This window comes from Taudactylus pleione, unplaced genomic scaffold, assembly GCF_031769625.1.
Source record: "Taudactylus pleione unplaced genomic scaffold, aTauple2 ptg000036l, whole genome shotgun sequence".
Lineage (NCBI taxonomy): Eukaryota > Metazoa > Chordata > Amphibia > Anura > Myobatrachidae > Taudactylus > Taudactylus pleione.
The window spans coordinates 8643672-8657344 of record NW_028284438.1 but is presented as its reverse complement, the minus strand read 5'-3'; the positions used below and the strand labels follow the sequence as shown (position 1 = coordinate 8657344).

Here is a 13673-nt window from a genome sequence, read left to right as displayed (position 1 = left end):
TGCCGCGCACTGTACCATTATTAATATATATAGCAGCGGGCGCACGGCGTATAGTGATTGTGGTGGGTAGCCAATTCTGCCCTCAGGGCTATTGCGCTCTGTGCAGCGACCTAGTTATGGTCCTGAGCTTAATGATCTTCAGTAATGTGAAGCAAAGTGGAGCATAGTCATAGGCATAACAGGGAACACAAAGATGATAAAGTACTCATGAGGGGCCAGTTATTTCTCCTCTAGATTAGATCCAGCCTTTACGTAATATCTTTACCATGGGGCTGATTCTGAGTCGGGTACAGAGGTGTCCGTGTCTGCATCTTTGGCTGCAGTCATACCTGCGACTTTATGCTAATAACTCTATGAGCCCTTCCCTGGTATAGAGCCATATGTCTGAATGTGCAAGGACAGAGATGCCCACTTAGAGCATCTTTAGACACAACCATCAGTGGCACCATGGAAATTTGCACCAGCCCCATGCTAAGTACAGATTTACCATCAGAATATGGTGTCCAATATGAGTGAGTATTTGAGTTCGCAACCAGTTCAACAACACTCCCATAACATGCCCATAAGACGGAGTACATCTCCGTGCATCTGATTAGCCACTACCCAATACATTTCTGAGACCTTGCGTCTCATCCACCCTGCGACTTAGTATGCTAACACCCTGGGATGCATGCGTTGTGCAACTTTTTGACACTGACCATTTGCTTGAATATCAGCATAGAGTCTGACTCAGAATCAGCCCCTTGTGCCAGAGCATGGCAAAAAATTTTCTCAGTTTTTGAAAAAAAAACACATTTTAGTAATATTTTATTATGCACTGGGAGTGGTCTGGCATTTCCATTGAGGTGCAAAAAGGCATCTATCAGAAGAAGGAATCTGCAAAGATTTTTCTTGATGAGGCTTAGATATTGTAGAAATTGGCCCATTCAGATAACAGTAACCTAAATTTAGAAAGATGTGTTGAGAATATACTGGGGCAGGTTTGCATACTAAGGGGTCAATAATATCAAATCTTGTCCAGCATTGGTGGGATGAGTCCTTATCGACTTCATTTAGTGTTGGAGGAGTCCATATAGACTTCATTATAGTATGGGAGAAGTTCTTATAGAATTTATGTAGTGTAGGAGGAGTCCTTATAGACTTTATGTAGTGTGGGCAGAATCCCTATAGACTTTGTGTAGTGTGGGAGGAGTCCTTATAGACTTTATGTAGTGTGGGTAAAGTCCTTATAGACTTTATGTAATGTGGGAGGAGTCCTTATACTTTGTGTAGGGTGGCAGGAGCCCTTATATACTTCATTGTAGTGTGGGAGGAATCCTTATAGACTTTATGTAGGGAAGAGGAGCACTGTAGACTTCATTGTAGTGTGGGAGGAGTCCTTATAGACTTTATGTAGGGGAGAGCACTATAGAATTCATTGTAGTGTGGGAGGAGTAATTATAGACTTTGGGGTCTACTTGCTAAGCACTAGATGGAGATAAAGTCAATGGAGATATGGTACCAGCCAACAAGCTCCTGTCATTTTTCAAACACAGCCTGTGACATGGCAGTTAGAAGCTGATTGGATGGTACTTTATCTCTGTTGCCTTTATCTCCATCCAAGGCTTAGTAAATAGACCCCTTTATGCAGGGGGAGGAGCCCTATAGACTTCATTGTAGTGTGGGAGGAGTCCTTATAGACTTTATAAAGGGGAGAGGAGCACATTGTTCTTCATTGTAGTGTGGGAGTAGTCCTTATAGACTTTGGGGTCTACTTACTAAGCACTAGATGGAGATAAAGTCAATGGAGATAAGGTACCAGCCAACAAGCTCCTGACATTTTTCAAACACAGCCTGTAACATGGCAGTTAGAAGCTGATTGGATGGTACTTTGTCTCTGTTGCCTTTATCTCCATCCAAGGCTTAGTAAATAGACCCCTTTATGTAGTGGGGAGGAGCCCTATAGACTTCATTGTAGTGTGGGAGGAGTCCTTATAGACTTTATAAAGGGGAGAGGAGCACATTGTTCTTCATAGACTTTATGTATTGTGGGAAGAGCCCTTATAGACTTTATGTAGTGTGGGAGGAGTCTTTATAGACTTTATGTAGTGTGGGAGAGAACTAATCCTAGTTGTCTCCCAGATTTCAAAATAATTTTCATTGGACATCTATTCTCCTAGATCCTTTTAGAAGTTGTAACATATAGTTTTCCTTACATTCTGGTGATGGATGATATAGGCCCTCATTCAGAGCCGCACGCTCTGCATGAGGGCCGGGCTCCATTTTCATGGAGCGTCCTCCTGGACGCTCGTATAGCTGTGGGTCACCACCCACAGGCTATACGAGCGTGCATTTTGATGGCCGCGATGGTCGTGACCATCGCGACCATCGAAATTGCGAGCCGGAGCCTGCGGTTGAGGTTTTCAACCGCAAGCTCCGGAGTGATTTTGGCTCTATCAGAGCCAAAATCACTCCCACTGACATCACTAGTGATGTCAGTGGGCCGGCTTCTGACGGGAGGCGTTCCCATGGGAACGCCCCCGTCAGGGAGGCACGCCCCCGGCACGCCTACCAAAGGGGGCGTGCTGTCAATCAACATTGACAGCACGCCCCCTTTGATCGGACACAACGAGCGAAGGAAAGTCCTTCGCTCGTCGTGTCTGGCGCATGCGCACGACGGAGCTCCCTCCGTCGTGCGCATGCTCAGTGCAGATCATCGACCCACTTGCGAGCGGACAGCCGCTCGCGAGTGGGTCTGAATCAGGCCCATAGTCTGTAAATGGAAGAGATATTACCTTTGTGGGGATCACTACTGTATTTGTACATAAATGCTGAACTATTGCCATGTGATCCCTTTAGGTGGTATGAGGGAGAAAATTAAATGGCAGATTTGAAAAAAATTTAAGTGGCCATTGCCAGGTAGATTACAGATACACTCTTGGAATCATTCCACATGTGATAACTTGTCCCATGTGCAGAAGTGGGAGTGGTTGTTTTTCCGAAGAATGCTAATAAACCAGTCAAATAACAAACTGAGTCAAAAAGAAAGTAATTATGAGACAAACTAAATCTAATTAAATTTAATTTATTTCCATATACATTTATTTACCATAAAAAAAGTCAGATATTTTTATTGGAATGTTTGGTTGATATTTATTCTTGATATTTTGTACCTAATACCCTTGCTTAGGATTTTTCATCTTCCGCATTTCAAATGATTCCACTCTGTGAAGGAATATAAATCTCTAGGTTTCCCAAGGATATTCTTACCACAACTGCACCCTTTCATCCATCTCTTCTGGAGGTGTAAGGCTCCTCACCTCTTTCTTTTAACGTTAGATTGAAGTAAAATCCCCACTACATAAGATGTTGTGTTTCCTTAATATCCATGTTACCAGTCACAGTTCTCAACTGTGCTGCAGGGCGATAGATGTCAGATAACAGAATAGCTGCAGCTTGTGGAGTTTAAAAACAAAAAAGTGACATGTTGTTTCATGCTGAGTGGAGCAAATCCTTCTTTGCTTGATAAAAAACATTGAAGCTGGTTAATTTCCTCTTTGTCATGGAGCAGAAATCTAAACAATTGATAAACATAATCACTTAACCTTTCAGCCAGCACTGTCAGGTATATACCACAATAAAAAAAATATTTTTGTCTGTGTAAAGCTGGTTTAGTAAAGATAACTCCATCTGTTTTTTTTTTTTTTTTTTTAAATAAAAATCAGATATCTCCCAATTGGACTCTGAAAACATTTGTTCCAGCCTCATTCCTGATCTGGGGAGTTCAGGATTTTACTTAATAGTCAATATGGTATTGTGAATAGTTCTAAACAATGAAGTTAGTTGTAGAAAAAAAAAAAAAAGGGTATCTTTCCCAGAATACAGTACATAACAAACCATACAGGAGTACAGAGTGGCTGGATCTAGACTCAATTTGGCCCAATATCTGCCCAGGCAAATTAGACAGATCTGGCCTTTTAATACTCAGGCCAAATGGGCAAATCTTCTGGGACCGAAATGTTAACCAGGATTACTGGTGATTTGGGGACCAACTTAGTCTAAAATGATCAAACTGGACAGCCTTATTGCTTTGTATATGACAAGCTTCAGACTGATAAGAGTGAGCCAACAGCTTAAAGTATTTACAAATGGCATTTGCATTTTTATTACAGGTGAATTAAAAGAAATAAAACAAGATATTTCCAGTCTCCGCTATGAACTCTTAGAAGACAAGTCACAAGCAACTGAAGAGTTGTCGGCGTTGATCCATAAACTAAGTGAAAAGCTAAGTCCCAGCGTACTGCGGTGTGAGTGAAAAACGGACCGGAAGATTTATCAGTAGCACACACAATGGCAATAAACTACAAAGTATCCCATACTTGAAGAAAAAATATGTCTGATAGATTTATAGCACACAATTCATCAATTGTCATATGAAATCAACAAATGTATCTCTCTGACACAATGCTCTCCACGATCCGGGAGCCCATGGTATTTTCCTGCTGTAATCATGGTTTTCATTGTATTAACAATTATTATCAATGTTGTTTTAGTACTACTGACAGAATAGACATTTTGCAAATGTCCATACAGTGTCCCTTCTGGCATTAAACATGTACTGCTATAGTATGATGTGCTAGGCTTCAGAGGGACAATTTAATTCAGCTTTAAAGGAGTGCAAATCTAGAGAAAATAAGGGTAGGTGGCTAAATTTATGATTGCATCTAAGTTCAGCTGATTGAAACAATTTTTTTGGTTGCTATAGGTTACAAGCATACGGGGGCATATTCATGCAGAGTAGGCCACACACCCTGCACCCCATTATAAGTACGCAGATGCAAGCATAGCTTTGTATGGCCTTTCTTATTGGCTCCATATATGCACTTCCTTAACGTGTAGACCATTGTAATACTATTAGATCAATCCCAATATCTCCTCTATCAGCCATAAAGTTCATTTTACGGGATATTGCATTAATGGTTAAAAGTGCTGCTTAAATAAAAAATATTAAATCTTAATTATACATACTGCTATTGTTACTGACATAAATAATATTACAGGGTATTTTCAGCAGTTTAATAATTCATATTACAAATCTGTTGTGCATCTTGAAATTCATCGTTCATATTTAAATTGGTTTCTCAATGATGGACATTAATCCATTCCATTATACATTTATATAAGCCTTGCTAAAGAAAGTATGCATAGCAATGGCAGACAGAATTATGTTGATCACCTATTGGTTGAGTAAGTAATTATAAAAATATCTAAGTTATATAATATATAAAAGTTTGGTTGCTATGGGCAACATCTCCACTTCTAAAAACCTGCACTTTATATTCTCATATATTTAGCAGGATGTAAATGTGCATCTATCATTTGTGTCCATACTGTATGTATTTACTGAAATAAGGGTATAATATTAATGTTAATCTGAAATTAGGGCCACAATAAAAATTTCTATATTTGATTAATAATTTAAACAGATCTGTTACAAAGTCTCCAAATCAATTATTGGTCAAATTAAAAAAACAAATAAAAAATAACACAGCAGTGGAGAGAAACCGTCTCCACTATAGAATCCAGCAGCACAGTGAGAGCCAGCAATATGCTTTATATGAAATGGTATTAGCCTACCCTCCCTCCTTATGTAAGGTGCTCAGTTTGCATAATAATCAGTAGGTGAAAGATTGTAAAGAAATAAAACTGCCATTCCTATCATTTCAAATAAGAATCAACACTGCACCATATCCTAAACAAGGCATTACAGTTCTAATTTTTCAAGTTAGTCTTAATTATATAACATACACTTATTATGTACATGCAGTACAGTGTCTGGGCAAACATGTTAAAAAATATATATTATATATGTAAATAAAACTCTCCTAAGATACCTCCAGTTTACTTCTGTAGTTCTTTATGTGGAACAATCCCACCACATTGTACAGAGATGCTGTTTCACTAAGATTGATACAATGGTTGGTTCATACATGCACCAATTCTTGATGGTGGGGTTGGTGCTGTGAATATAATATTAACAATCTGCTTAGCATACAGCGTTGTTCTGTCAAGCACTTCCAGCACTACCTAATACTTCCTACAAACCTTGAAGTAGCCATGCCATGGGTAACTCGCCCTTCACACACTCCCAATTGCATATTCTATGCCAAAGCACCAATCAGTGTCAGCAGAGCAGTCACAAACAGCCAATCACATGCGGGGCATTAGTACAGGTGAACATCAGCATCATCTGTTATAGGTGTATACGAGGTATTCATCATTTACTGGTCAGCATGTGTTCGCAAACATGCCCTTACTGTACTTGGCCTACGTTAGAACATTACTGTCCACCCATTCAGGTGCAAGTAGCAGAATCATGTCAATCTGCATGGGCATATATATGAGCACTCATCCGGCAGCAGCTCCCACAGAGCCCATGTGATATCTCCAACCTCTCTCTTCTCTCCCCGCTACAGTCCTCTCTCTTCTCTCCGCGGTCCGTCTATGATCAGCTGAGCAATGAACTTCATACAGAAGTTCGTTGCACAGCTGATCAAAGACGGACCATGGAGAGAAAAGAGATATCACACGAGAATAGCTGCCGGATTTTAGACTTTTACTGGAACTGCTGGAAGGATGCAGGGGAGCAGCCAGCCCAATGCAGGTATGTGCCTCATAGGGATAAGAACAGTGCCTGCTGGTGAGGGGGCTGTGGGCCTGATCAGCAAGGATCGCTATTCTGCTAATACGCAGGCAACACAGTTGCTAATATCAGCGGTAATATGCAAATGATTGCATTTGCATTGCGATCGCAGCCTGACATAAGGACGCCCACTTCCCCTTACTCACATCCTTATACCGTATATAGTCGAGTATAAGCCGAGTTTTTCAGCACAAAAAATGTGCTGAAAAAGTACCCCCTCGGCTTATACTCGAGTCAAGTGTAGCGCTGACCGGACGGAGTTCGGTCAGCGCTACACACTGCCAAACACACAGCCGCCGGAGCCGGCAGCTGCGTGTTTGGTATAATCAGTAGCCGCTGAGAGTCTGTCAGACTCTCAGCGGCTGCTGCTGATCCCACTGCGGGAGCCATCTTCCGGCTCCCGCTGTGGGTGATGGGAGACACATCGTCATGACGATGTCTCTCCCATGCAAAGCGGCCGGAGGAGCGGACAGCGGCGGGACCAGCAGCAGGAGTTTCAGGTAAGTGATTTTTTTTTTATTCTTGTCACGTCTCTCTCTACTGGGGGGGAGGGGGACTACAGGGGGCACTACCAGGGGGCGATTACTACAGGGGGCATTACCAGGGGGCGATTACTACAGGGGGCATTATCAGGGGGCGATTACTACAGGGGGCACTAAAAGGGGGGATTACCACTGGGGGAACTACCGGGGGGGATTACTACAGGGGGCACTACCAGGGGGGGATTACCACTGGGGGAACTACCAGGGGAGGATTACTACAGGGGGCACTACCAGTGGGGGATTACTACAGGGGGCACTAAAAGGGGGGATTACCACTGGGGGTACTACCAGGAGGGATTACTACTGGGGGCACAACCAGGGGGAATTACTACTGGGGGCACTACCAGCTGCTGCCATTTCCCACACTAGGCTTATACTCGAGTCAATAAGTTTTCCCAGTTTTTTGTGGTAAAAGTAGGTACCTCGGCTTATATTTGGGTCGGCTTATACTCGAGTATATACGGTACTTTACCAACATAGCAAAATAATTGGTAACATTGAGTAACATTGGACCCATACACAAACTTGCACAAGCCATGACCTTACTCAGAAATTGCTAACTTCCACGCACGCTATCAGACCTCACACTGCATATGGCATCACAGTGGATAATTTCTGCACGCCCCTGCAACGCACTGGCACGCCTGTGTTTCCCCGACTACCCCCCTGTCAACACCCAAACGGTGCTTCCTGTCAATCACTCTGCGAGGGGTCTGCGTAGCCTCTGTGATCGCAATAGCTAGTTAGCACACGCGCACTGCGATGCATATGCAGAACGCAACAATAAGTCGGATTGCGAGCGTATTAGCAACAGTGATCCTTGCCGAAACAGACCCAGTGACTGCAGTGTGAGACAGTGCACACTGGTGAGGGGACAGTGCTTGCAGGCAGGGTGAGACAATGCTGACTGGGTGAGGGGTCAGTGCCAGTTACGGAAGTCGGCTCTGGGATCAGATGTGCTGTGAGGTAGGGCAGTGCTGGGGGGGAGTACTGGCAGCCGAGGAGCAAGGGGGTGAAATCTGAAAAGATCCCTCTCACTTGCAAAATGGAAGAATATGGCATTAGCTTAGAACGGTTCCTTCCATAAAACAAAAGTTACAATTTGAGCTTGGTAAATTCAGGCTGATCGCTTTTCCCACTACAGGTAATGGGTAAAGTGATCAGGATGCAAATTTTAGGGCCCTTTTATACAATAATGTGAAACGGGTGTGAAAACATCATTGTTATTATTATTATTGAGATTGATAAATATGCCCCTACAGTACGTCTCTTAATAACATTCTAGCTTGTATGCCATACATTGACGACCTGTGGCTTACCCACACATGTGGAACTCTAGGTCCCAGCACACCCTGATAGTTCTACAACAGCTAGAATTGCACAGGCTGCCTACCTCTGTTGTTTGATGTTCCGACAAGCTTCTAAGTCTAATAAACTTCATTTACATCATCTTCTGCTAAACTGTGCTAAGCAATGTAATAGACTTTACAACAGCACTGCCAAGTGGCCAAACACCTACATAACATAATATTAAGGTGCCTACTCATCAACACTAAAATAACGGTTTTAAGGACATTTTCCTTAATTAACGTTTTTTTAGTATTCATGAAGACACTTAACACAGAATTACCGCAGCTGTAGGCAGTGCTGTGCACGTGCTGATTTTCTGGACGGTAGATAGGGAAAAGTATCTATTTCACGAAAAACTGTCATTGCAAAAATGACAGCTTTTCGGAATAGATACTTATGGAGAGGAGGAATGATGAATTCCTCCAGGGGAGGTGTTTTCTCCCCATGGGACTGACTGTCCAAATTGTGATAGAAAGCCACTACCCCTGCTAAAACGGCAGCTCTGTCCGGCTTCTGGGGACTGTAAGTGATGCAGTCCCTATAAGCCGGTCAGGTTATTAATTTGTGCACATGAATAGGATTGTGATCCTACACATGGGCACAATTACAGACCCCCCCCCCCAAGCCAGCAAAAAGGCAGGAGCTGACACTGCTCTTTATCCCCTCAATTCCTAATAAATGGACTTTTTACTGTATTTAGCAGGGTTTGGCATTTACATAAAGCCATTATCTCTACTGATAACCTTTGGTGCTGCTCATCTCCCTCTTTATCAGCTGGCTGTTAAATACAAATGGACCTAGTCACAGAGGAGGGACTCTTGCCAAAATATTAAAGAATGGAAGGGTTTCAGTCAAATTAATATTTAACTTGGAAAACCATTTATATTTGCCATTGTGATTATCTGTCAAGTCTCCAAACTTTCCAAAGATATCAGGCCTTATTTATAATGAGGAACCTTCACAGAGTCCAATCACATAGTACTTACATTATCATACATGCTGAACAAGATAAGCATATTTTTGATTAAATCATTTCTAAACCATGAACAGAACTCTCTGCTGTTTGGGTTGCACAGTATGGATATAATCTTATCAGAATGAAGAGCTGATAAAGCCAGTAATTGTGTTGGTCCTTACTATGTTATTTGAAAGAACTAAAACTAGCTCATACGTGGTTTAGAATGAAAATTTCATATTTTAAAAGCCATTGAACACAAAGGATGATTTAATGCCAGCATTTATTAGCATTAAATGAGTTATGAAGAAGACAGAGTCAATATATAATAGAAAAGGTTATCAAGAACAGAAATTATTTAACAGAGCATGCTGTAATATAGATCTTTGATAAAAGGACCTTTGGACTTGATAATTTTAGTAATAACTTTCTATTTAATAATTTATCAATTTATCATACATTTAAACGATATACAGCTTTTGCTTTTATTAAGAAAATGCAAGTATGCAGCAAAACATAGATATGTACAGTACTTAGAAAATGTCAGAGGCTGGCTCTATAAAGATGTTAAATAGGAGTAGAGAATGTGATGCAGGAACTATGTGTTATAAACTCAATCTGTATCATGTTTTTCTAGGCTATGCTCGTTTACAGAGAGCCAGTAACTGGATGTGGTGTATATATGTTATACTAACTGATGATGTACATATAATTATGGCAATAATAATAAAAACAAGTTGTATACAAAAAATTAAATTGTATGTCTTTCTATCTTTAAATATTAGAAAAGCATGTATAACACTTTGGCAAGTCCAATTCCCAATGTATTTTTATGTTAAGCATTTATTTGTACACCTTAGAACCATACTTGCCGACTTTCATTAAACAAATTAAATTTGCTGTATTTTACTACGGGGGGCAGAGCTACATGTCATCATGGCCTGTCTCCCAGCTAAGTGTAATGGGCTTAAGTGAATTAATAGGCCCCTTAATTATTACTGCACATACACTTCAACGTTCTTCACAGTTGCAGGTCCCTTATGACTGGTCTCTTCTGATGTGGAAAGCCCCTACTAGACCATCTGCAGGGCAAGGCCAATTGAGAGCTCATAGGGTTGGTACCCATTAAGTATATAAAGGGGCATAAGAAAGCTCTGGTGCATATAAATGGACATGGGTGCTCTGAGGTGCATGTGGAGCATTGCTGTAACATCACAGAGGCACATAAGACTACAAAATGACAAAAATAATTATAACAAGTACACAGGATAAACATGAATGGATGTGATATCATTATCAACCAAATCAAATTCAGCATAAGACATGGAAAACATGAACATAACATTTGTGCAAAATAAGATGAAACATAGAAACATAGAATTTGCGGCAGATAAGAACCACTTGGCCCATCTAGTCTGCCCCATTTTTAAACATATTATTACATCAACCCTTATTGATCCTTACTTCTTCTGAAGGATATCCTTATGTCTATCCCATGCATGTTTAAATTGCTCTGCTGTCTTACCCTCTACCACCTCTGATGGGAGGCTATTCCACTTGTCCACTACCCTTATTGTGAAGTAATTTTTCCTCGAATTTCCCCTGAACCTACCACCCTCCAGTTTTAGAACATGTCCTCTTGTTCTAATACTTCTCTTTCTTTGAATAATGTCTCCTTCCTTTACCTTGTTAAAACCCTTTATATATTTGAATGTTTCTATTATGTTAAGATCTTTTAGTCTTTCCTGGTACGTTTTGTGGTGTAGACCTTGCACCATTTTAGTTGCCCTTCTTTGTACAGTCTCTAATGTATTAATATCCTTCTGGAGATATGGCCTCCAGAATTGAACACAGTATTCGAGATGAGGACGTACCAATGACCTATACAGTGGTATTATCACTTCTTTCTTTCTGCTACTGATTCCTCTCTCTAGGATACAGCTTGAACCAATAGGATGAAAGGATGCAGCTTGAACCAATTGGATACAAAATCAATTAAGCATAAAACAAAACGAGAATACGTGAGAAAGGCAAAGTGAGACATAAAGTCCATCAGAGCTACATTATAAAGGGGTGGGAGACAACAGAAGCCAGTGAGCTGATAGGCCAAGGGGTAGTGGACGACCATCTTGGTTGCAGTAATACAATAATGAGGCAAAAATTCAAGGGTGAGAAAGCTGTAATAGCCGAAAGGCAGTATGTGAGGCAATGGCAAATGCAAAAGCACAATAGAAGCAGTAAAAAAGAAAAACTGGAGATCATGGTGACAACAAAAACAGGATAAGCAACAAACGAAGAGCTAACGGTAAAATTTTCGCCCCATTTGGTCTGGGGAGAGGCACAAAGTAAGTTTGCCCCATTACCTCTATTGTTTGCTCTTGCCATAGAGCTCTTGGCATGTTTGCCACATGTTCATCCACTAATTCATAGTATGTAGGAAGGTCCAGTGGTTGACATTATTGCAATATATACAGAGGATCTATTTAATTTTTGGCAGACTTGGAGGATTCCCTTTGGGATCACCTCTATTCTGCAGATGTCATTGGGTCTTTGTCAGGGTTCAAAATAAATTGGAATAAATCCAGCTCCCTCATGTTGCCCCTCCTTGGCTTCCGCTGTAGTGGACCTTGCAGTATCTGGGAATTTTGCTGTCTGCTGACTCCACTGAATATGCCAAGCTTAACTAAGTTCTAGTCACGGAATCTATACATGGAGAGAGTTTCCCTTACAGTTAGGGGTAAGATAAACCTTTTTAAAATGGTCTTCCAACCTAATTAGCTCTATGTCTTGCGGAACTCCCATATTTATCTCCCTTACCACGTGTTTGCATTTATTAACAGCCTGTTATCCTTATTTATCTGAGGTGGCAGGAAAGCTAGGATCAAACTGCACACGGCTCGATGGGTGCCCACTGCGCACTCATCCGGCGTACGCGAGCCTCGCTGAGCTACTGAAGTTCAGTCGCTACGGGGCTCGCAACAAGACGGAGCGGCTGTTGATGTTGATTTTGATTGATAGCTCACCTCGTTTTGTGGGCGGGTAGGGGTGATGGCCAGACAAACGCAGGCATTCCCTTAGGAACGCCTGGTGTTTGTTGGGAGGGGTTACTGACATCACTGGTCTAGTGATGACATCACTGCACTAGTGACTACTACTGACATCACTGGACTAGTGATGTCTGTAGTGGACTTCCTGCTCTATTAGAGCAGGGAGTCCACTCGGGCTTCGCGGCAGCTAGACCCTACCCCAGGGTCTCGGTGCAAGCCCGATGGTCGCAATAATCGCGACGGTCTCCAACCCGCTCGCACAAGCTGTGGGTGGTCACCCACAGCTTTGCGAGCGACCGGAGTAAAAAAAAAAAAAAAACTCCCAGATTCAGAACAATCGCCCACCAGCAGTGAGCGGATCTGAATCAGGCCCTAAGGTCTCAGAAGTCTGGGCATCCCTAATCTGAAATCCAATTATTGAGCTATACAATTGTTGCACATTGCAGACTGTTTAAAAAAAATGTTTCTAGATTTCTTTTGGGCATACTGTATCTATCATGGGTGTAGGGTGTGCAGAGCACATGGGCAGGACCGTAACTAGGGTAGTGCGACCTGTGCCATGGCACAGAGCACCGCAGGGAAGGGGGCGCTGTTTAAACCTGTCATTTTTCCTGTTTATTATCATTCTCACTTGTAGCTTCCTCTTCTTTTATCCCCAGCATCTCCTGGCCTCCCTCATCTCTTCCCTGGCCCTTCCCCATGAGGCCATGGCCCTTTTTCAAGTGCACTATCTTATGTCCCTTATATCTAAAAAGTAGGTGGGGGCGCCAATTCTCTCTGGCACAGAGCACCAAAAGGTCTAGTTACGGCTCTGCACATGGGTACAGGATGGCCCCACACTTTGTACCCAGGTCCGACTACTGTGCCTCCCATTCAGTGTCAGCTCCCTATGCTTCTCACATGGCTCCATTTTTTTAGTAATGTAATGAGAAAGATGACGTCACATGGGAGCTAGCACTGTGCCACAGTCTTTGCTCTCTTCTGCGCATTCTTAATGAATATATCACCAGAAAGATGACACTGTGGGAGCATAGGGAGCCGGCGTACTGCATGGGAGGCACATTTCATCAGGTATTAGGGGGGGGGGGCAGGGGCCC

At 42.1% G+C, this 13673-nt stretch overlaps 1 protein-coding gene across 2 annotated transcripts in view; it reads left to right on the top strand.

The window, feature by feature from the left end:
* TRPC3 (transient receptor potential cation channel subfamily C member 3) overlaps positions 1-6855 on the top strand; it is a 239097-nt gene extending 232242 nt beyond the window's left edge. For both annotated transcript variants that reach the window (XM_088452253.1, XM_088452252.1), the window contains one exon: positions 4152-6855. In XM_088452253.1, coding sequence (XP_088308379.1) covers positions 4152-4294 — 143 coding nt within the window. In that variant the 3' untranslated portion in view covers positions 4295-6855. The remainder of the gene's footprint in view (positions 1-4151) is intronic.
* The last annotated feature ends 6818 nt before the right edge of the window (positions 6856-13673 follow it).